Source organism: Juglans microcarpa x Juglans regia, chromosome 3S (genome assembly GCF_004785595.1).
Source record: "Juglans microcarpa x Juglans regia isolate MS1-56 chromosome 3S, Jm3101_v1.0, whole genome shotgun sequence".
Classification (NCBI taxonomy): domain Eukaryota; kingdom Viridiplantae; phylum Streptophyta; class Magnoliopsida; order Fagales; family Juglandaceae; genus Juglans; species Juglans microcarpa x Juglans regia.
The window spans coordinates 19,080,503-19,103,334 of record NC_054599.1 but is presented as its reverse complement, the minus strand read 5'-3'; the positions used below and the strand labels follow the sequence as shown (position 1 = coordinate 19,103,334).

The 22,832-nt window shown below is 32.6% G+C and overlaps 2 protein-coding genes across 2 annotated transcripts; one reads left to right on the top strand and one right to left on the bottom strand.

The window, feature by feature from the left end:
• Window positions 1-3,891: 3,891 nt before the first annotated feature.
• LOC121257881 (40S ribosomal protein S9-2) lies at window positions 3,892-7,264 on the top strand. Its single transcript, XM_041159137.1, has 3 exons — window positions 3,892-4,052; window positions 4,359-4,740; window positions 6,846-7,264. The coding sequence occupies exons 1-3, from the start codon at window positions 4,025-4,027 to the stop codon at window positions 7,027-7,029; spliced, it is 594 nt and encodes a 197-aa protein (XP_041015071.1). The 5' UTR covers window positions 3,892-4,024; the 3' UTR covers window positions 7,030-7,264.
• Window positions 7,265-19,904: 12,640 nt separating this feature from the next.
• On the bottom strand, window positions 19,905-20,819 carry LOC121257882. Its single transcript, XM_041159138.1, has one exon. The coding sequence runs from the start codon at window positions 20,698-20,700 to the stop codon at window positions 20,155-20,157; it is 546 nt and encodes a 181-aa protein (XP_041015072.1). The 5' UTR covers window positions 20,701-20,819; the 3' UTR covers window positions 19,905-20,154.
• Window positions 20,820-22,832: the final 2,013 nt, after the last annotated feature.

Here is a 22,832-nt window from a genome sequence, read left to right as displayed (position 1 = left end):
CCAGTTAAGGAATGTAGCATTCTATTGTATAATTTTTGTGCCCAAAAACTACACCAATCAAAAAGGAAGGTTCCATTCTATTACAAGTTGGTCTCGTGTTTTTATTCCAGGCTGGCCCGTTTGGATAATGAAATGAGATGATATGGTTTTAAATGAAAGTTGAATAACATATTGTTAGAATATTATTATTATTATAGGATTTGAAAAAGTTAAATTGTTTATTACATTTTGTGTAAAAATTTAGAAAAATTGTAATAATGAGATGAGATAAAACCGTTTCTGTATCCGAACAGGGTCTTAGCTGCCATTTCCTGTTATATTTCTGCTCTTTAACCTGAGTGATATGAATCCGTAAAAATGAAATCTCTTGAAACCACAATCAATTTGAAAACTCACCCAAGAAAGCCAAAATCAAGTCAATAGATAGAGAATCTAAACCCAATGAGAACTCGTTTCAAGAACCTAGATTATATTAAAATCTAGACTTGTTGAAGAACTTGTCTCAAAAACTCAGATTACAATGAGGAACGTCACAAAGGTTGCGATTTATCTTTGATAAGTTCAAAAGTTCAATAAAGAACAAGAGGAATAAAAATCAACTCTCAATGAAAGAAATTCATCAAATTTCATAAATTTCTTAACATGAGGCTATAAAAAGTATTTAAACCATAACCTAATTAAAAACCCTAGTCAAAATAAAGTCTTTTTTACCCAAAATGCCCCTAGATGAATAGTGTTGCGGCTACAGTAACCTCTTGAAACCCTAGTTCCTAAAATGTAACTTTCCAAATAAGCTCTTGGCCAAAATACAAGACCTTCTCAAAAAACCTAGTTCATAAGAAATAAGACATATGTGGGCCAAGCATCCTCAAGCTCAATTATTTTAGACTAATTCCTATAACTAATCAAATAAACCATTTTAATAAAATAAACAAGTCCAAAGCCTTCAATCACATAATCATAATAATAGGTTCTAATTTATGTTGCACTCTTCCATAACTTGCATCACGTGGATGATCACTGGATCTTCTTCTCTCAAGCCCATTTTGAATATTCAGCTCTTGCTAGATTCGTCCCAAATGGATTGCACCAATTCTTGCATTATTTTATTGATCTTCTTAGTTCTTGATCTTGTAATTGACTCATCTGAAACTTGCAAATGATCTTTAAGATTATATCCACTTTGGTTCCCATCACTAAGGTTAATCCCTCAGCTTTTTATTAATTAAAACAAGATAAAAGAATAAATTAAGAACAATAAAACTGGACATAGAACTAATAAATTAGCTATGACACATCACATGTTCCTTGGTCAAAGCAAGAACAGTTGTCTTGTTAGCAGTTTGAAACATTCTAACTGAGATAATTGTGATGCTATAGTGGAAGAAATTGACACATTGAGATCCTAAAATATCTAATCTATACTTGAAATCTTAAAAATTTAAACCTTTAGGATTTATAATATATTGTTAATCTTATGTATATTGTCAATGTATTGTATTTAAAATATTTTATGAAAAAAACTGATAATGATGATGTAGTTAAAAGATATTAATTAGAAAATGTGTCCAAAAATTTAGAGATCAACAAAAGGAAGGCTAACCCCACTCGGTTGACCTGAATGAATAGTAGTGAAATGGTAGATATGCGAGACCAGATTTGAATGAAACATTTAGGATTTATTTGGATAGTGAGTTGAGATGATAAGTAATTCTACATATAATCGTGAAGTGCATAAACGTCGCGTAATCACTTTGAAAAAAAGTTGAGTCTATTATTAAAAAATTAATTTTTTTCATGTAGATCTCATATTTTATTCACTTTTTTCAAAACAATTACGCGGCAGTTGCACAATTCTCGATTGCAAATATATTTTAATTTGTGTCTTTAAATTTAGAAGTGAGATGAGATGGTTTTAACTTTTTAGAGATTTGATAGTTGTGGGTCCCACCCATTATTACATAGTATTTGTAATGGCTGAGTATTATGTATAAATATATTTATATTAAGTAATAGTATATAATAAATTACATGCCCCAAAAAATATTAAAATCACATGATTAAAATAAAATAATTTTCTGAACTTAAATTAAACAATTATTCTTGGCATTTTCAAAATTTATAGAAGGCCGTAATTCTAAAAAATGGAAATTATTTTTATAATATATATCATTCTAATTATATGAGAAATTATTTGTTATTGCATTTTCAATCCCCAAAATTTAAATATCTCAATATTAACAATTATGATGGGTTTGGAAACAAATGGACAGTCTGATCTTTGCATTACAGCAATGGAAATCTATCATCCTTTTTGAAAAAGTCAACGTCACTGTGTTTTATCATTTCTGCTAAAAAGCTCTCAATCCTGGCAGTGAGACAAGATCCGTTTTGACCTCTCCACCGAAAAAGACAAAATTATTAACACTGAGACCTATTTTGTCATTATGTGAAAACAGGAAAAGAGATATCTGAAACCGTCTTTAAAATTTTAATCTTTACGTTTGGATACAAAACAGTTTCTCTGTACATAGTGAGTTGAGATGTTTTTCTCAACTCTCAAACCAAATTGCACCTTAATTATTCATGTCATATTATGGCTAATTCATGAATAATACAAATCTAATTGACTTGGACACCGATCTAAACAATGTAGCGCAACTTGACACCCTTACGTTTTAGTGATAAGGGTGACAATATATAACACATCCAGTAAATTTGATACAAATACAACATGAAATAAGTGAGTTTGAGTTTGATATAAATGAATTTGCATCAAAACAGATTGATCCAATAAGACACAATTAATAAATTGATCAATAGTAAGTCAACTCACAATTAATCTATATAACACGAATAAATCCAATTTTCAAATTCTATAGATGTTTTAATTTTATATTACTTTTAGTTTAAAGCGCATGTGATACACGCATAGGTCAAAGATTACATAAAAGACATTTCAGTGATTCATATATGATACAGATGGGTTCAATGCATCACCTAGCAATTTTTTGCAATGATTGTCGAGAGTACGAAAATAAGGAAGGGATGTAGGCCATTTATTTCAATACAAAAAACTAAGGTATCGTTTGCTTATACAGTTTAGATGAAATGAGATATTTTGTTAAAAGTTAAATAAAATATTATTATAATATTATTTTTATTTTAAAATTTGAAAAAATTGAATTATCTATTATATTTTGTGTGAATTTGATAAAATTATAATGATTATATATTAAAATAATTTAATTTTATATAACCAAATCAACGCTAAGAATAAGCAAAAGAAAGGAGGAAAGAGTCCTAGCGAACCATCACAATTAGTACAAAGGTTCAGCCACTGAATACGGGCTTTTAGCCCAAGGAAGCTTTCCTCTGCTTGGCTGAGATCACTATAATCCGTCCTTAACTGCAATGACTACCGCTTCTTTTGGGAAAAGTGGAGGCTCGTATTAAAAAAAAGTAAGTTTTTTTTTTTTTCTTTTTTGGGTGAATTCTAGATGTTAAAAGTTTTACTCATCATCTTTCATATCTCATACAAAATTTTTTATTTTTTTCTCTTATCAAATATATGATATATGGATGATGAGTAGAATAATTTAATTAATTTAAGAAGAATAAATTTTAAAAAAATAAAAATAAAAATAATATATGATATATGAAAATGATAAATAATAAAACTTTTTTTTTTTTTTTTGAAGGAGCGCAAGAAATTCATGCGCCCTGAAACTGTACAAAATATTTAATCCTAAAAATAGTCTAATCTTAGTAGTATGGAGAACTTGATCGGCTTTGTTTCAGCCCATAAGAATTGAAACATTAGCAGTGGCCACTTATCACATGGGCCGTAATAGTTTCGGCCCACTAGGGCTAGGGTTAGGGTTTTGTCGTTGGGAAGAAAACATATAAAGGCACTCATGCCGCGCCCCCTGCTTCAATCTCCAACCAGGCCAGACCGTCCGTCCTCGTCAGTCGTCATAGGCTTCAGATCGTGGACTGAGGACAGGCACACCGGAACAGCTCCATGGTGCACGTCTCCTTTTACCGAAACTGTAAGTCTTCCGTGTCCAACAGCCTTTTGTTTGATTTCTCCGCACTTTTTTTTTTTTTTTTTTCAAGTCAGGATATTTGAAAGCATGTTTCACTTTCTGGTGTGAGATCTATTTCATATGTCTTTGTTTTCCCATAATTTATTTTTTCAAACGAACTCGGCAATTTTTTAGAAAAAAAATGTGAACACCAAGTCAATCCTTGTCCTCCATAAGTAAGAGACTATCATAGGACTGAATTTTAGTGAGTGTTTATTTTTGAGGGTCTGATGAGAGACCGATTGGCGTTTTGATTGGTATATACATCAGATGGGAAGACCTTTAAGAAGCCCAGACGTCCATATGAGAAGGAGCGTCTGGACGCGGAGCTGAAGCTTGTGGGAGAGTATGGGCTGCGGTGCAAGAGGGAGCTGTGGAGGGTGCAGTACGCGCTCAGTCGCATTCGTAACAATGCGAGAATGCTTTTGACCCTGGACGAGAAGAACCCACGTCGGATTTTCGAGGGTGAGGCTCTTCTCAGGAGGATGAACAGGTACGGACTTTTGGACGAGAGCCAGAACAAGCTTGATTACGTGTTGGCCCTCACTGTCGAGAACTTTCTTGAGCGCCGTCTCCAAACCCTGGTCTTCAAGTCCGGTATGGCCAAGTCTATTCACCACGCCAGAGTGCTTATCAGGCAGAGGCATATTAGGTAATATATAGTTGATGAAATTTCCCAGAAGATCTTGTCATATGTTATGTTATCTGATTGTGTTTTTACTTGTGCTTTGCATCTGCGTTCATTTTCTTTTGGTCGTTTCATTGCTTATAAGTTGATGAATTTGGTTTTTGATTTTTGGAATTTATATAGATATATTTCGTTTAGAAGTCTGAGTTTTTGTATGACTCGTTTTTATTTGTTTTAGTCAATATTCAACTGATTGGTCTGTGGTTATCCAGAAAAAATTTGTCCAAGTCCCTTTATTTTTGTTTAATCAAGTCCGGGATTTCCCATTAGATTCGTCTTAATAATATTTGTGTTATGATTTTTCCATCTTTTAGTCATTCATTCAAAACGAAATTTGAAGAATCTAAATAAATAAGAGCACATATATTGATGTTCAAAACTAAGCCACATTAAATGAATTTAAGTTACACGGATAACCAACCTTGAGAGGTAGAGGTTCAATATAAGCAGTAGACTTCAATTGCCCCTGCCCCCGCTCCTGCGGGCTTAGAAATGTCAAAAAGTGGATGAGTTTGGATTTTAATGCAAAAAGGGGAGAAGAGGAAAGACAGAGAAGGGGGAGAAGAAGATGGTAGAGAAAATGGAAACAAGGAGAAGAAAATTTGTTATCAATTACTTACAAAAAAAAATAGACTAGAAAACTAAACCCTAATAAAAAAATACAATCAATCCCCCAGCCACAAAGTTAGTGATTGAGCTGTCTTCCATGTTGTCATCGTACATGAGTGGTGGGCCATATCTGGTAGCCACACAAATTCGAATTTCACAAGCCAGGTATTTTTTTTGTTGACTTGTATTTTGTTTTTGGAAACATCAGTGGTTTGTGGGCCCTCCAAATTTGAGAATCGTATGGTCTAACTATTTGCTAGTGTTGAGCACGTGTATTGAGAATTCCATTACTTTCTTTAGCTAAGCTTTAGTGTAAGGCATATTATTATGGTGCTCTTAACTGCTAATTTTTCTGATCTCTGGTGTCTAAAGTGAGGTTTTGTTAAACTCAGTTGATGACAAAAAGTAGAATTTGTTGCAAGAATGAGATCAAAAAAATGTTAAACGAGTCCAAACTTATTTTGGCATTTTTTTTTCCTTCCCTACCTTTTTTCATTTGACTAAAGATCTTGTGGAGCCACTTTTTTGAAGATAAAAACAAAAAAAAAAGATAAATTTTAGGAGATTTGAAGCTGCATTAAAAAAATGTAGGAAGGTGACTATAAGAATTACTTCATAATACATGACATCTTATATTATGTTTAAGGAACCCCAAGGGGTTGGCCCAAGTGAAGATCTTGATCTTGGGGTATCATTCCCTTCAAGGTCCAAGGTTCAACGCCTCGTGGGTGCAAACAATCATTTGGGGCCATACCTCCTCGTGAAAAGTCAGCGATTTAACTAGTTCTGTATAGAGAAACTTATGAGGGTGCGGTGCACGGGATTGGGGTTTACTTTGCAGGGGTGGATCCGAAGGGCTCTGTCTTGGAGAGGTTCCCTAACATAAGTTTAAAGAGCATAGTGTCGATATATCTTGTACCCCCAAAATCATTAGCTCTGGTGTTTGAATTGCTATACAATCACGAGGATGCTGAGATCGATATGGTTCATTTTAAAATTGTTAGTTGTGAGGATCTGTAAACTATGTTGTTGAGATCACTAGTATTTGAAGAACAAATTCCTGAGCTGGGCAGGTTGTTTCCTGTGGACTTGGGGTTAAGTGGGGCATATTCTATGACATTTACTTGTCCATCAATCAGCATTAGCCTGTTCCCCTGAATTTATGGGTTGATTATGTTAAATAGTAGGCTTGATTTATGGTAGTTACTCCCGTGGATCATCCCTCCCCCCCCCCCCCCCCCCCCCCTCTTTTCAATCCATTGTCCTCATCCCTTCCCTTGTGTGCATGCCCTTGGGGTGATCGATTGACAGTTTATGGACTTGTATGACCTGACCTGTGAGTGATCGATTGACGGTTTATGGACTCAGTGAAATTTCTGTCTATTTTATTTTCTGGATTATTTTGTTTAGGACATATATAATTGGTGAGGTAGTAATATCAATCTATTTGGCCCTTTCAGAGTTGGGAGACAGGTAGTCAATATTCCTTCATTCATGGTGAGAGTGGATTCACAGAAGCACATTGATTTTTCACTCACAAGTCCCTTTGGTGGCGGGCGCCCTGGGAGAGTGAAGCGCAGGAACCAGAAGGCTGCCTCTAAGAAGGCTGCTGGTGGAGATGGAGATGAAGAGGAGGAAGAGTGAGCTCAACTTTAAATATAAGTGGACAATGGTACTAGTAGGGTTTTCTGTTATGGTTTACCATTTCCTTTTCAAACTATAATTGTGCTTTTTGAGAATGATAAATCCATAGGGAAGTTTTGCTTGTTATTTTCTTGGATATTGTTGGGAATATGTTTATTTTGGTTCTTTTTGGATATTAGGTGACTCGTCCTACATGAGAATTATCTTGAATTTCATGCCAAAACTATTAATTTTATGATGCGAGTTGATTTGGGTCGGTAGAAAAAAAGCTTGTAGAAGAAAAATCAGTTTACAAAAGATGTTTATTATTAACACAGCAACACCACTGATGATGATGATTATTATTATTATTATTATTATTAACTGTTCACTAAATGGTATATTTACTACACTAACCTGTAATTAGCAAAATTTTGGCTATCCGGAGGAAATATAACGCCTTGAATAACATTTGTACTAGGAATCAATATTTGGTTTTGTACGCTCGTTGGTCTTTTTTTTTTTTTTTTTTTTTTATAATTTCAACGCTCGTTGTTATTGAAGTGGATGATTACGTTTTTTTTTTTGTATATTTCAGTTGATGACAAATTATGATAAAGGAGAGTTATAAGTCTATCGAGACTAAAATTTATACAACTAATTTTCAAGTGATAATTTTATTATTATTATTATTATTATTATTAAATTATTATTGTCTTAATTCATGTGGGTAGATATTGAGACAAAATATCTACCCACATGAATTAAGACAATAATAATTTAATCTCAACCCTACCGAGATCAGCTTAATCTATCACCTCAATTAAGACAAATCTCGATAGGAAAGAACTAACACCTTAATCCATGATGATTGCCGAGATCAGCTTATGAAAATGAGAATGTGATGCCCAAATCAAAGATATTGCTCCCAAATATGCTGAATTGTGGAACGAAGCACATAATGCCATGGAAGTATCCTCCACAGCATCGTGACAAAGTCCACAAGCTTTCCATATGAAATTCTTTAGTTTATGAGGAAGTTACAAATTCCACAAATAGATTTCCAAAACAACTTTGTGTCTAGGGTATTGAAACTGGTCCCAACCTCTACATGTTTAAAAGATTCAAAGCAACATGATAAGTTGTTTTTACACTAACAGTCTATTTTGAGATACCAATCGATCGACACCCCCCCTATGCAAGTATAATAGAAGAGTTCGTTAACATGTGCAGCTATTGCCAATGTATTGTAGTTGGTGATTACTCTTTTACTAGAAGAGTTTGGTACCCAATTATCACCCCAAATGCGAATCTGACTTTGAATTACACAGTTTCTGCCGATTGACCCATGAACTCTCGGTTCTTGACCTCACTGGCCCCACCAGGACCTAGCAATCATACTTTCTAATTCCTTATAAAAGCCTATAGGCAACTTAAAACAGCTCGTAGTATAAGTTAAAATGACTTGCACAACAACTTTAATGAGTATTTCACTGTCTGCTTGAAAAAATAAAAATTATCTTTCCACCCTTGCAACTTAGCCCAAAATTTCTCTTGAATATCCTGGAAAATAAAATATTTTGATCAACCAACAAAAGTGGGTAATACGAGATACTTAGCATGGTGTTGAATGGTTTGCACACCTCAGCTGGCCTTAATAACAGCCACTTCCTCCACACAAGTATTCCGCGACTGAAAGGCAATTCAATTTTGGCCTTACTAATTTGTTGCCCCGAGGCTGCCACATAAGGTGATAAACTACACTGAATATTTTCATTTGCAGAAATTGATGCTTGGCAGAAAATAATGCTATTATTAGCAAAAAAAAAAAAAAAGTAACTAATACGTGGAGCGTTGTTACAAACACGAATCTCCATTAAAAAGCCATGTCTCTCAGCTTTCCATAGCATTGAAGAGAGTACCTCAACATAGAAAACAAACAAATTTAATAACATTGGTAGGAACTCCATTAAGGAGAACCTTGTAGGAAACAAGTTATCCAGGGCCATGATCCAATGAGTGATACTTTCATAAAAAAATCCAATTTCTGCATAACTTTCTCAAGAAAACTTCATTCTACCCTCTCATAAGTCTTGCTAATGTGTGACTTGATTAATATACGACCCTTTCTACATCGTTTCCTTTGTCTTATAGTATTTACCATCTCAAAAGCTACTAAGACATTATCAATAATCAATCTACCAGGCACAAATGCACATTGTGTAGCCAAAATAACATTCAATAATATCAACTTCAATCGATTAGCAATCACCTTAGCAATAATTTTATAGACCACATTACATAAAGTAATAGGTCTATAATCTTTGATAAGTTCGAGATTTTACAGCTTGGGAACCAACACAATATAAATATGATTGAACTCAGTAGGTAAAATTCCAAAATTTAGAACTTCCAAAATAGTATTAGTAAATGAATCTCCTACTAAATGCCTTTATTTTTTAAAAAACAACGGAGGCATACCATCCGGCATCCGGTCTTGGAGCCTTCTGAGTTTACATGTGAGGAAGTTAAGGCAGATATTATTATTTATTATTTGTATTTTGTACATGTTTTAGTGGGCTTTTGTTATCCATCCAACTTCAAATGGACGACAAATGAAGAGCAGTCTTTTCTAATGTATGTCTTTTTAATTAATAATACGATCTATGAAGTTTAAACCATCAATAGTCGATAAAAGAAAGCAGGTTAATTATGTTGGGTTTGTGCTCCTTTTGGAGTCCCACACAGATGGGATTTGTAAAGGGAGCCAAGGCCCATCCATGGCCTATAAATAGGGTGTTTAGCCTCTTAGTTAATTACACCAAGTCATAAGCTTAATTAGTAACTTGTGACTCTAAGAAAAGTCCTCTATTAGCCTTTTTTGTTAAAAGGAAATAGGTGAGAGTTAAAGTTTTACTAGTGGAGAAGTTTTGTGGGTGTCATTTGGGGTGAGGAGAAAAATTGTGTGATTGTAATAATTTTTCATATAGTGTATTTTCTTTTCTGGATCTGGTGGTTTTTCTCCTGTTTTTGAGAGTTTCCACGTAAATTCTTGTATTGTTATTATTTCTCTGTTTTTCTTCATATTTTACCAAAAAGTGGATCCTGGGGGTGAATTTGGGAGGTCAAAATTCCTAGCAAGTGGTATCAGAGCCACTAGGTTCTTTTTTTGTGGGTGGAGTTTTGGTGTGGTAGTGTGGATACGTACAGTCTAAGGAGGTTCTGTCTAGGAGATTGGTATTTAAGTGGTCCAGTGTGACCCTCCAATCTTTCTTGGGAACCTTGAAGTTCTGTCTAGGAAAGAATAATCTTTCCCGGGAACTTACTTAGTGAGTACCATTCATTTCTACGATAAAAATTCATCAAAGCAATGTCAGGAAGTAAGGCTTCAAATTCTATCAGATATGAGGTGGAGAAATTTGATGGGAGAATCAATTTTAGCTTGTGGCAAGTTCAAGTCAATGATGTTTTGATTCAATCAAGATTACACAAGGCGTTGAAGGGCAGACCAATCCCTGAAGTCAGCAATGATACTAGCGTGACTGATGAAACAAAGAGCAGATCTGTAATGAGCGATGAAGATTGGGAGAATCTGGATTTGAGAGCAGCAAGTGCGATACGTCTGTACCTGGCCAAGAATGTTCTTGCCGATGTGCATGGAATATCTACGGCAAAGGAACTCTAGGAAAAGCTCGAAGAGTTGTATTAGACAAATGGCGTCTCAAATCGAGTGTACCTGAAGGAGCAGTTTCATACACTGCATATGAGTGAAGGTACAACTATTTCAGATCATTTAAGTGTTCTCAATGGCATTGTCTCTGAGCTAGAATCTATTGGAGTTAAAATTGATAATGAAGATCAAGCCTTGAGACTCATCTGGTCTCTTCCACCTTCCTATGAGCATATGAAGCCTATTTTGATACATGGGAAGGAGAAAATAATTTTTTCAGAGGTTATCAGTAAACTCTTTTATGAAGAGAGAAGACTAGGTGGTGGAAGAAATGGTCCACCTGGGAACTTAGCATTGGTAGTAGCTGGTAATGGGAAGAAGAAGAACTCCATGAAGAGGAAAGTAGTCTGCTAGGGGTGTGGACAATCTGGGCACGTCAAGAAAAATTGTCCAAGAGCAGGAGCAGGTTTGGCAAGTGGCTCCAAGTCAGTAAATGGAGATACTGGTAATGAAACTAACGTTGTGTCTCTCTCCATGGAAAACGATGTCTGTTAAAGGGACATGTACATCCTCATGGCATGCCGCTAATTCCCAAAGTTGCCATGATAAAGGATGTGTTAATGTTAGTGGGTCCACAAGTTTGCACGCAGGCATTGGTTTGGCATTAATGCAGAGTGTGTGGTGGAAATTTATGTCGATGGCTGATGAACTTCCAGAAAAGCCAAACGTGGAAGTTGCACCATAATTTTTTAGCAAGGTTATTTTCGACATAGGCCGAAATTAAAATGCTTGGAATTGGTTTATTCTGAGTGGGTATGCTTTTATGGTGGAGCATTATAGCGGAAACTATGAAGATCTTCATTGCGGTGGAAAGTGACTGTGGGACCAACCAAAGTCGCAAGGTGGAGATTGTTGGGTTTGTGCTCCTTTTGGAGTTCCACACCGATGGGATTTGTAAAGGGAGCCAAGGCCCATGGCCTATAAATAGGATGCTTGGCCTCTTAATTAATTACACCAAATCATAAGCTTAATTAGTAACTTGTGACTTTAAGAAAAGTCATCTATTAGTCTTTTTTTGTTAAAATGAAAGATGTGAGAGTTAAAGTTTTACTAGTGGGGAAGCTTTGTGGGTGTCATTTAGGGTGAGGAGAAAAATTGTGTGATTGTAATAATTTTTCACACAGTATATTTTCTTTTCTGGGTATGGTGGTTTTTCTCTTGTTTTTGAGAGTTTTCACGTAAATTCTTGTGTTATTATTATTTCTCTATTTTTCTTCATATTTTACCAAAAAATAGATCTGAAGGTTAATTTGGAAGGTCAGAATTCTTAACAAATTAGACGGAAAATCATATTTGATCAAAAAAATATCAAAATTTATTTTTTAGCTCAAAAAAAAAAAAAGTTATAAAATGATATCTTGATAAGATTTGATTTTTGAGTGTGAAAAGATGGAAGAAAAAAAAGGTGTTACGATCCCAACATATGGATCTTCAGACCTCCCAATCATGCATACTCCACCCCAGAGTCTTCTTTTTCAATGTTGAAATTTCAATTATGAAGATTGACATAAAGAGAATAACTTAGATAGAACTACCCATTTAGTTATTCGAGTTAAATTAGAATTAACCTTTAATTTGATAATCCCAACCAAAATAGCACGACTCCAATTGTCCCTTTTACTGTTTTTTTGCATGCTCAAATATCACACATGATCCTAGGCAAATACCTGTCTATTGCCAAATTTTTTCTTTTTATTTTTTTAAATATTTTTTAAATTTTAAAATAAAAATAATATTATAATAATATTTTATTCAACTTTCAACTTACATCTCATCTTAAGTCACAATCTAAACCAGTCTGTCGATTTCAAAAAAACAAAGCAAGTTTAGATTATTTAAGAGCACTAGCATTGGACTCATCAAATTCATCTTCAAATTTTGACGAAAAATACATATTTTTTATATATCTAAAACTTCTTTATCTATAACTCTACATTAGATTAGCTATTAAATTCATCAAAATAATAATATAATATTATTTTTTAATAATAATATTTTATTATTTTCATATTTTATAATTACACTAATTATATGTTAATTAATAATTTAATTTTATTCTTAAATTATTATTATAAGATGGTTAGAAATTAAACGTGAATAAAAAAGACCATTAGAGATTAAAAGTGAATAAAAAATAAATTTAATGAATGAACAGTAATCGATCAAATTTAAAGAAATATATCTATTTACTATAATTTAAAATTTCATACTTATCTGTTTAACTAATCTAATATAATTCTATTGAAAAAATTTATTATATTTTATATTTGACTAACCTTATAATGAAATCAATACCAATTCTGATACGTATTATCTTCTGTCATCATCAAATGACTCCTATCCTAATCACCAAATACCAACTTCAAAAAATGCTGACGTGGTAGTGACGTGGGATTCTTCTCTTTCGGTGGTGAGACTTTAGGGGTAAGCGGTAACTAGCTAGGGGAAAGACGTTACTATCAGGCCAGACTGTATTCAAAACTCAAAAGTTGCCAAAGCGTAAAGAAGAAGAAGATGAAGATGAACCACTTTTTTCTTTTTTTTTTTTCTTTTTTTTCTTTTTTCCTGCAAATAATAAAAGCACAATCGTACACGTACTTTAATTGAGGTTTCTTGGTTCTTCTTTCTTCTGGAAAATAATAGATAGATAGATAGATAGACCCCACCACACCCCATCTCACTCACAACCACCTCAAAGTTTTATCCGATTCAAAATTATTATGTTGGGGGCCCCATGCATGCATGCTTCCTTCCTCTCTATCATACACGCTATTATTATTGTACAATTCCGGATGCAACTTGCCCTAATTATATATATATATATATATATATATATCTCCTTTCCATGCCTCTCTTTTTTGGATGTTTTCATGTTTCAACTTTTTTAAGAAACATATAAATAAACAACTATTTATTGGGGCTGGTACTACTGTTGGTGGTTGATCTGGTCCCACTTTGTAATTGAATTTTAGGCTTAAGTTATTTTTTAATTTCGGGAAACAACTCTTATTAATTAATGAAGATGGTTATAACTTATGTCCCCCAACAAATCATACCAATATTAGAAGAACAAAAACTGAAAAACACAGGTGAGCCCGTCAAAATATGCAAGAAAATGTTTTTTTTTTCCTTTTTTAATTCTCTCTTTGAAGAAAAAACTATTTATACGAGTAAAACTATTATATCCCCTAATTTATACATCTCACTTTATTTTCATTGACGTGGTACCACGATGTGATGTCATGTAGCTTATTAAAAGAATTTTATAATTTTAAAAAAAATGTATATTTAAAACAAAATGGCTCTAAAAAAATATAAAAGAATGAAGACTAAAATCCTAAATTATGTCCACTATTTTATATTTGTGGTGTCACGTCGAGAGAGCAAAGTGAGTAATATAATTAGGGGGCGAGAAATGTTATAAGGAGGCCTTACACCACATATCTCTACTTAATTCATGTGTAATTTGTCATTTTTGTTATATTTAAGCACATACATATTTAAGCATTAATATAGAATGACAACAATGTCAAATCACATATTGATTAGGTAGATGTGTGGTGTAAAATTTTCATATATAATTTCTCATTAGGAGGCATAGTACAATTACTATATATATATATATATATCAATGTGAATATTTATCATATAAAGTAGTCGTAATAAATTTTAGAATAAATAATATATTTACACACCGAATGTAATCAAGGTACCAAAATCTTTATATGAAACTAATTCGTAAATAGTAGGTTCGCTACAAATTAATAATAATAATAATAATAATAATAATAAAAAAAAAAAAAGGAATAGAATTCCCCAAGTTGTTAAGTTAGTTGGACAACCTTGTTTGATGTTTCCACGAGAAGTCACTGTCGTACATATGATATTATGCAAAACCAAATAAAAGGGAGAGGAGGCTTGCATATTGGCAAATATCATATACCTTGTGTCGGCCAATACGTCCAAATACGCCTACTATTTCATGCACCTCCACTTGTTCTAAATTCTTTTTATCATTTCGACGCATTAATTATTATAAAAATAAAAAATAAAAAATAAATCTGTTTTTATTTTTCTATTCTTAGTCAAAAGCGACAATATAATATTTGAGACATTCAATACCGTGAGACAACTGTTCAGATTAATGCAGAGGCATCGAATCCAGTAAGTAGTCATGATGATGTACTATCAGTGTTTTAAATTTTATACTGTATTAATCTGTACGGTTAAAATTTTTTGTACCGACCGTTTAGTCGGTATAGGTATTATATCTATTTCGTATCGATTTATACTGATCTATATTTTGATTTGTATTTTTTTTTCATTTTTTCAAATTATAAATTTATTTTTTAACTCTCAATTCAAACTAGACAATTTATAATTTATATATATATATATATTTATATATATTTATATATAATTTATTTATATATAGATTATTATTTTGGAATATAATTTTTATATATAATTTATTTATATATCGACTATTCCGAAACGTTATCTTGAAACACTATTTCGAAACGGTACCTGTATCGAAATATTTCGTTCCAGTATCTTGACCGGTACAACGTTCGGTATGGTATTCAAAACATTAGATATTATACTTTGGTTTGAATTACAGATACGCATTCAATCCGGCATTGTGATGAGTAAGCTGTCGAGCAATCTTGATCTCTATATTCCACAAAAGTGCATTATAATTATATACAGAAATTATATTTAAGTTTTTAAATATTTTATTTCATCTCATCTTATTATCATAATTTTTTTAAATTTATATATAAAATATAATAAATAATTAAATATTTTCAAATTTTAAAATAATAATAATATTCAAAAATAATATTCTAATTATATTTTATTTAACTTTTAACTTTCATTTAAAATCATCTCATCTCATCTCATCTCACTATCTAATTTGTACCTTAATTTAGTTTAGAGAATACACTTTTCACATAATTGGTATAACAATTTTATTTGTAAGGTAATTTAATTTTGAAATTTTATTATAATAAAAAAAAATTATCGTATTAGCAGTGTGAAGTGATAGCTCGGACTAAGATAGTCTAGTATGTGCGATCGCATATAACTATAATATTTTATATTATTAAAAATTATTATTTATATAATTAATTTTAATTACATGACATTATCGTTTTGTATCATTCATATTCCGAAAGTGCTGATAATTTTTATAAAAGTTCACATCTAATTTTAATCAGATACAGTCACTGCCAGATTTCATATTCCGCGAGAGAGAGATGCCAAAAAATGGGGTACGACCAGAGAATCAGACAAAAGCAAACGAGGGAGAGATTTGTTTTCAACTTGTCAACCAATTATTCGGACATGCCGGTTACGGCACGAGACCCTTTTCCTCTGGACTCCACCCACCTTTTATTTATTATTTATTATTTATTTTTAATTAATTAAATTTTATAATATTTATTAAAACCCTAAGTTCTTATTGTGAAAGTAATGCGCATGAAGAAAGTCGAAATGCGTTATGATATAGATATAACTTTTCTTATAATTTTGTTGATTTTTCAGAATTACGCGTTGAGTCTCTGATAGTAAATTTATAATAATAATAATAACAATAACAACAACAGTAGTTACAACAAAAGTTTGTGATTGTTCTGGAAGAAATCAAACTAAAGATATGCTAGATCTAATACAATTATTGTAAGAGCATAATAAATGATACTTTCTTTGGATTCTTTCTTCTATAATTCGAGCTCAAGAAAAAATATCATATACCTCTTTTTGTAAAAATATCATATACCTCTTTTTATAAAAATATCTTTCATTTAAAAAAAATAATAAAAAAAAGTGGTATTCTTATTGTTAACGCCTAAAAACGGCACAACATTCTGGAAGGGAAAAAAGAGTCATTTTCTGCCTACTATGACGATCTAGGCCTCAATCAGTGTAGTGTGGAACTCCCAATAATGGTCCGATACGGCTATACGGTATTCATGCGTACGTTCATAGAAGTGAATATGTAATAAATGCAAGGAAAATAAATAAGGTGAGACAATAGATTTACGTAATTCGACACTAAACCTATGTTCATAGGGATTCAAGAATGAAAGAGTCCACTATAATATGCTTGTTTTATAATATCTGATGATCTCTCATCCTCACTGTGTAATAGATATCATAAATTTATCTTTTGATAAAGATATCGTCACTGGAGCTCCTATCGTCTGATTGAAGGAACCTCTAAGAGAAGCTTAGCCAAAAGTATTTATTCAATCTTATATTTATATCTTTCGACTTTAAAATTTAAAACATGAGAGGAGGAAAAGATTCTAAATTTCTATTTATTTATTTATTTATTTTAGTTTTACTTTCTAAATTATTTTAACGTTTAGTATTTAGTTCTTTAGTTTTGGTCTTGTAGACTTGTAGGAAGGAAAAAGAGGGAAGAAAAGACCGAACGAAGAGCCAGCCCAGGTAAAGGAAAAGCAGGTAGGGTAGTTGGGGGCCCAGCCCAAGACGTACAATGACATTCATTTGCCACATCATTGTAAAAGACCCGTCTCCATCACGGCATGCATCCATACATACATACATTAATTGATACATCTCATTCCATTGGCAAAATCTCCCATTTAGATTTTCTAAAATTTATATTCGAGGAACATAGGCATACAAAATAGATATAATTATATTTATAGTTTTTCCAAATAATTCTTTAAAGAATATTAAATATTTGATAAATATTATAAGACTTATTTTTTGTATTTATTCTTCTCCTGATTTAGATCTTCCAATTCAATTAAAAGTTATAAATTAAAAATAATTCATACATTTTTAAAATGTATAAATTTCACGCATTCTCATTGAAAGAAATTGACAAAATCTAGAATTGATATGAAAAGAATTAATTTTTTTATTAGAATTTTTACTTTTTTTAAAAAGAATACACAATACTTATATATTTAAAATTGTATCTAACATTAATCCTTACCTTTTAAACAATTAAAAATTAACATGTTTTAGACAACGAAAAAAATATGTACAGTCTAATGTTTCTATATAATTTTTAGTCATATTCATTTGCCTAAACCGATTATTACTATATTTTAATTTTTTTATATTTGTTAAATATGTAATATAAAGATCACGAATAGAATTATTTTAATTTTTTATTTTTTTTATTTTTTTCGTCCTTTTGTTTACTATTTCCTTAACAAATAATAGGTAAAAATGATTCAAAACCATGTAATAGGGAAAAGAAATGCGAGACAGACATGAGACAACACGCTCCACTCGATAAGGACAACCATTTTTCCTTATACGTGGGGTCCGCGCGTAGACCAAGTACAGCCTTTTGTTTCAACTATTTATGGATTGAATATCTGCGCGTGATGTACGCGCTCTAAAAGATGAAACATCCAATGAAAAAATATCGGAGGCCATTATCCAATGAAAATACGACCCGTCGATGCAGTCCCGTGACCCAAAGTCCTATCCGTGATTATTCATATAATATGTGAAGATAACTGCTATAAATACTGAATTATAAAAAAATAAATTTATAAATGAATGTAAAATTATGTGATGTGTTAGGATATTTTAAAAAAAAAAAAAAAAAAAAAGGTGATGCTTTATATCTATAAAATGTCACGTTTGTAGATTTAACTTTTACAAACGGATTTATTAAATACAAACAGTTTGGCGCATTATTAATATTCACATAATATTTTTTATTATAAAAAAGATAAAAGAATATCTTATATTTAATTTTGGTTTGCGATTTTGTGTACGAAATGGTTTGTAAGAAAATTTTTCCTTTCATAAATGCCTCATCCCTTCCGGCGCATGTTAGCATCCACCACACTACCCACCGCCCGTGACCTAAAAGCGTCTTTAGCGGTAACGTTATCTTACCCCAAAAGCCGTCCAGCCCGTGCGTGCCAACGGTTAGAAAAGTAAAGCAATCGACTTTCCCGGTGCATTGCATTGCTCCTCTCTCAAAGTAAAAGGAAAGAAAAAATCTATTCTCCTGCTCTACTAATCGCAACAAATATTTTCTTACCAAATATGTGATTACAGAAAGAGTTCATTTTTATGTACACTTTATATATATTAAAAAATAAAAAAATATATTAAAAAATAAAAAAAATAATTTTACATACAATTATAAATTATGTAACTAATCGTATAATCATTTTGAAAATTAGTCTAATATTAAAAAATTAATTTTTTTTATATGTATTCTATATTTTATTTATTTTTTTTAAAATAATTATGAATGATTATATAATTTACTGTTGTAAATATTTTTTATTTAAAAAAAAATAATAAGACAAAAAATAATAACCGAACAAAAAAATATAAAATTTTTATTACAGAAATAGAATTTAATAAAAAAAATTAAGTGTTATACAAGGATGACGAATGCGTAGAAGCACTTTTCTTAAAGAGAGGCACTACTGTGCCGCTTGCAGCTTAACGCTGCAAGTGATGGGTGTTTTTTCTATTCAATTTTTTTTTTGTTATTTACATTTTTTTATCATTTTTACATATTTAAAAAAAAAAAAAATACATTAACATGGAGCGGTATTGGCGGCATGGTAGTTTTTTTCCTTGTTTCAAAAAATAAAAGTCTGATATGGAGTAACAGACGGTACGGAACGACTTCGCCTCGTGCATTCCATCTTTTGCAGAGGCAAAAAAGCTCGAGTAAAGATACCGTTTTTGAGCAAAATACGTTTGATCGGAGAAGATACATCTCTGGACTTTAAAAAAAAAAAAAAAAAAAATCCAATTCTTCTTTCAATAGATAGACATGTCTGGAGATCATTTAGCCATATGTAGGGGTGGTGGGGGAGGATCGAAGAGATGAAGCATAATGGTGACTGGTGAGGTTCGAATCCGATCCTTTCACGTGGCTATTTTCTTCTACTTTATTTTTGCAAGGCCTGAGTTGTTTGCGACTGTCTTCCTTTAATGTTTCATGTTATGCCATTCCAAAATACGCCTCTCCTGAGGCATTCATCCATCCCAATATCGAGGACTCGGAATATTGTCGACAATACAGAGTTCTTCTGGTGCTTGTCATTGATTTTTCGTGGGCTTTAGCAGTGTATGTTCATTGCTTTCACAGGGGCCATATAGATGAGAAGGGTCTGCGTCAATAAATTAACCAAAAAAATAGAGGGAATATGAATCACCTTTCTCCTACAAATTTGATCTTCTTACAAAAGACGGGGGACACTTTTTTTCATACTTTCCACAAAAGAAGATAAGAGGGAACTTAAAACGAAAGATAACAAAAAGATCTCCATTTTCTATACCCTCCTCTGAATTTTCATTTTCATTTGAACCCCACAGCATTTCTCTGCTTTCCTGTTTTTTAACCTATGCTATTTCAGCTTAAGCCCTAGCTAACTGCAGCTACATAACTACATGAAAAGCTCAGACTGCAACAAGGTATAGTAGTTGGCAGCTTCATCTTCTAATTCCCACAGACCATCACACAAAGACAACCCATCTCCACCGTTAAACCCATCTTTATCGCCGTCATAAACTACTCCAACGTCTCTGTTCGGAATCCCAAGCTCGTCATCGGAAGCTTCAAGGAGGTGTCTGATGACCCTCTCCTTGTCATCCTCCTGATCCTCATCTTCCTTCAGAAGCAGTGTTGACGGTGAGGAGGAAGAAGAAGAAAAAGAAGACGAGGAGGAGGCTTGGTCTTCCAGGGTGGCAGAGGCTGTCGAGGGATTTTCCGGGTCGGATTCAGATGAAGGGAATGAAAGAGGGTCGAAGATGTAGTCGGACGAGAGTTCTTGTTGGAGAGTCGTGATAATAGAGGACAGATCCTGAGTGGGTTCCTCTTCCTCTGCTTCGAGCAGAGAGAGTATGTGGCTGTACGATTTGTTTCGCTTAGACTCTTCACAATCCTCCATCTGGGTTTCTTCTCTTTGGCGTTTTAATGGATTTTCCGCCATCAGAGATATCTTTTTTTCTTTCCCAAAAGAGATAATAGAAAGATGGCTCACAAGAGTTGCAGAGCACTGGTGAGAGAGAGAGACAGAGGGAACAATGTAAGAGGCAGAGGATGAGGAGAGAGATTGGAGGTATAGGGCTTTATATAGAGAGAAGGCAAAGGTGGTGTTCCGGTCAAAATGAGTTAAAAAAACAAATCTAGGAGAATAATAAACACAACATTTAATATAATATATTTGTTTTTCTATTTTCTGACTCATCATGAGTTGGGTTCCTTGCCGAGTATACCGTTGGATTAACGTGGACAGAGGAACTTGTGCCTCTCGAGGCATAATCAACGGTTAGAAATCGAGGTGAGCCTTTCCATGACAAAGAAAGATATGAGAGACTGAAAAGATAGCGACAAAGAAAGGACGAAAGCAGCAGAGTGTGCGCAATAATAAAGGCAGAGGTAGGGTTTGGTGTGTAGATTGAATAGTGATATCCGGGTCGGGTTGTAGATGTGGCGGATCTCTTTAAAAAGTAATTTCTTTACTGGTCCCGATTCTCTAGATAAATGGATGGGTGTGCCAGATATTTTATTTATTTATTTATTAAACATCCGATTCTGATCTTTTGGTGCTTTTTGTGGCTGAGATTTGTTTCTTAATTGAACGGTCCATATCGGTTTATATGCTATCCATAATTGAGCTACTTTCCTTCCCATTCCACCAAACTGTTTCAAAATCTGAGTAGAATCTGTCTGTCCTATCGCAGGACAGAGTAGGGACCAATCAAATAAATCCTTTCACCACCCCTTCCTCACCTCGAACTCATGTATCATTTTCTAATTTAATAAAATTAACTTACTTAAAATATATTTTATATATATATATATATCAGAAATCTGTCTCCTTGAAATTGAATTGATCCTTTTTTTTAAAAAAAAAATCTTGTATCAAGATTCAAAATGATTTGATGATAAATAACTTTTTCATTATGGAATATTACGTACGTTTGTAATTTAAAATCATTTTAATTTATCTCAATTTATTATTATAATTTTTTTAAAATTTTAATATAAAATATAATAAATAATTCATATTTTTTAAATTTTAAAATAATAATAATATTAAAAAATAATATTTTAATAATATTTTATCATCTCAACTAAATTTAATTTAATATTCAAACGCAGTCTAAATTAGAAAAGTAAGGCAAAAATTATGTAATGTTGAAATGTCCGACTCTCAGCTAGTTGGTTGTAACTAAAACTTGATCCAAGGCCAATTCCTAATATTATTATCAAGGGAGAAAAAGTTGGTTGTAACGACAATTTAGCATCATTTATTTGATAATTTTCAACTTATACAAGTTTGGGTGAAAACCGACCAGGTTTGGCTCCAGCCCAAAATCGAGTCCAAACTGACCAACCATATGAGTGATCCAAACCAATCGAACCGACCAAAAGAAGGGCAAAGCACCGGTCGATGCAGTGTTGGTCGGACCATGGTTTGTTCATCAATCTGGGTCGTCGATTTGAACTTACCACTTACGGGGACAGCGGGACACTTGTAGGGACACGAGGAGCAAGTAGTGGGACTGTTGGCTAGCGATTTCTAAGCAGCTAGTGGAATGCTGGAGAAAGAGAGTGAGAGAGTCGGTAAAAAATAAAAAGGGATAAGGAAGGGATTAGGAGTCAGAACTTAGTCCTATCTAAAACGATACCATTTGGCTTATTAAACTAGACGATGTCATTTTAATTAATTTTTTTAATGCAACGACTGTTGAGTTTGTGAAACTTGATTTTGTAGGTGTGTTAGCTCGACTTGATAACCTGACTCAACAATGATTAGTTATGATTTTTTAGTATCATTTTTTACTCGGTAAGTATGAATTGAGAACCGAACTGACTAATATCGATTTTTACCTTATTAGATTACTGATTGACCGATTCCAATAGATTCCGACATCTAGCGGCCATGTTTGATCGGTTCTTGTTGGTTTGATCCGTTCTTGTTCACCTCTAATGCAGGTTATGTTTAATTATGTAACTAGTATTTGGACACTAAGATTATTCAAGTTAGCTACAAGAGATTAATGATGCCACAATTTAAAAGACAAATTCTAATAAAAAAACTTTTTTAATGTGACA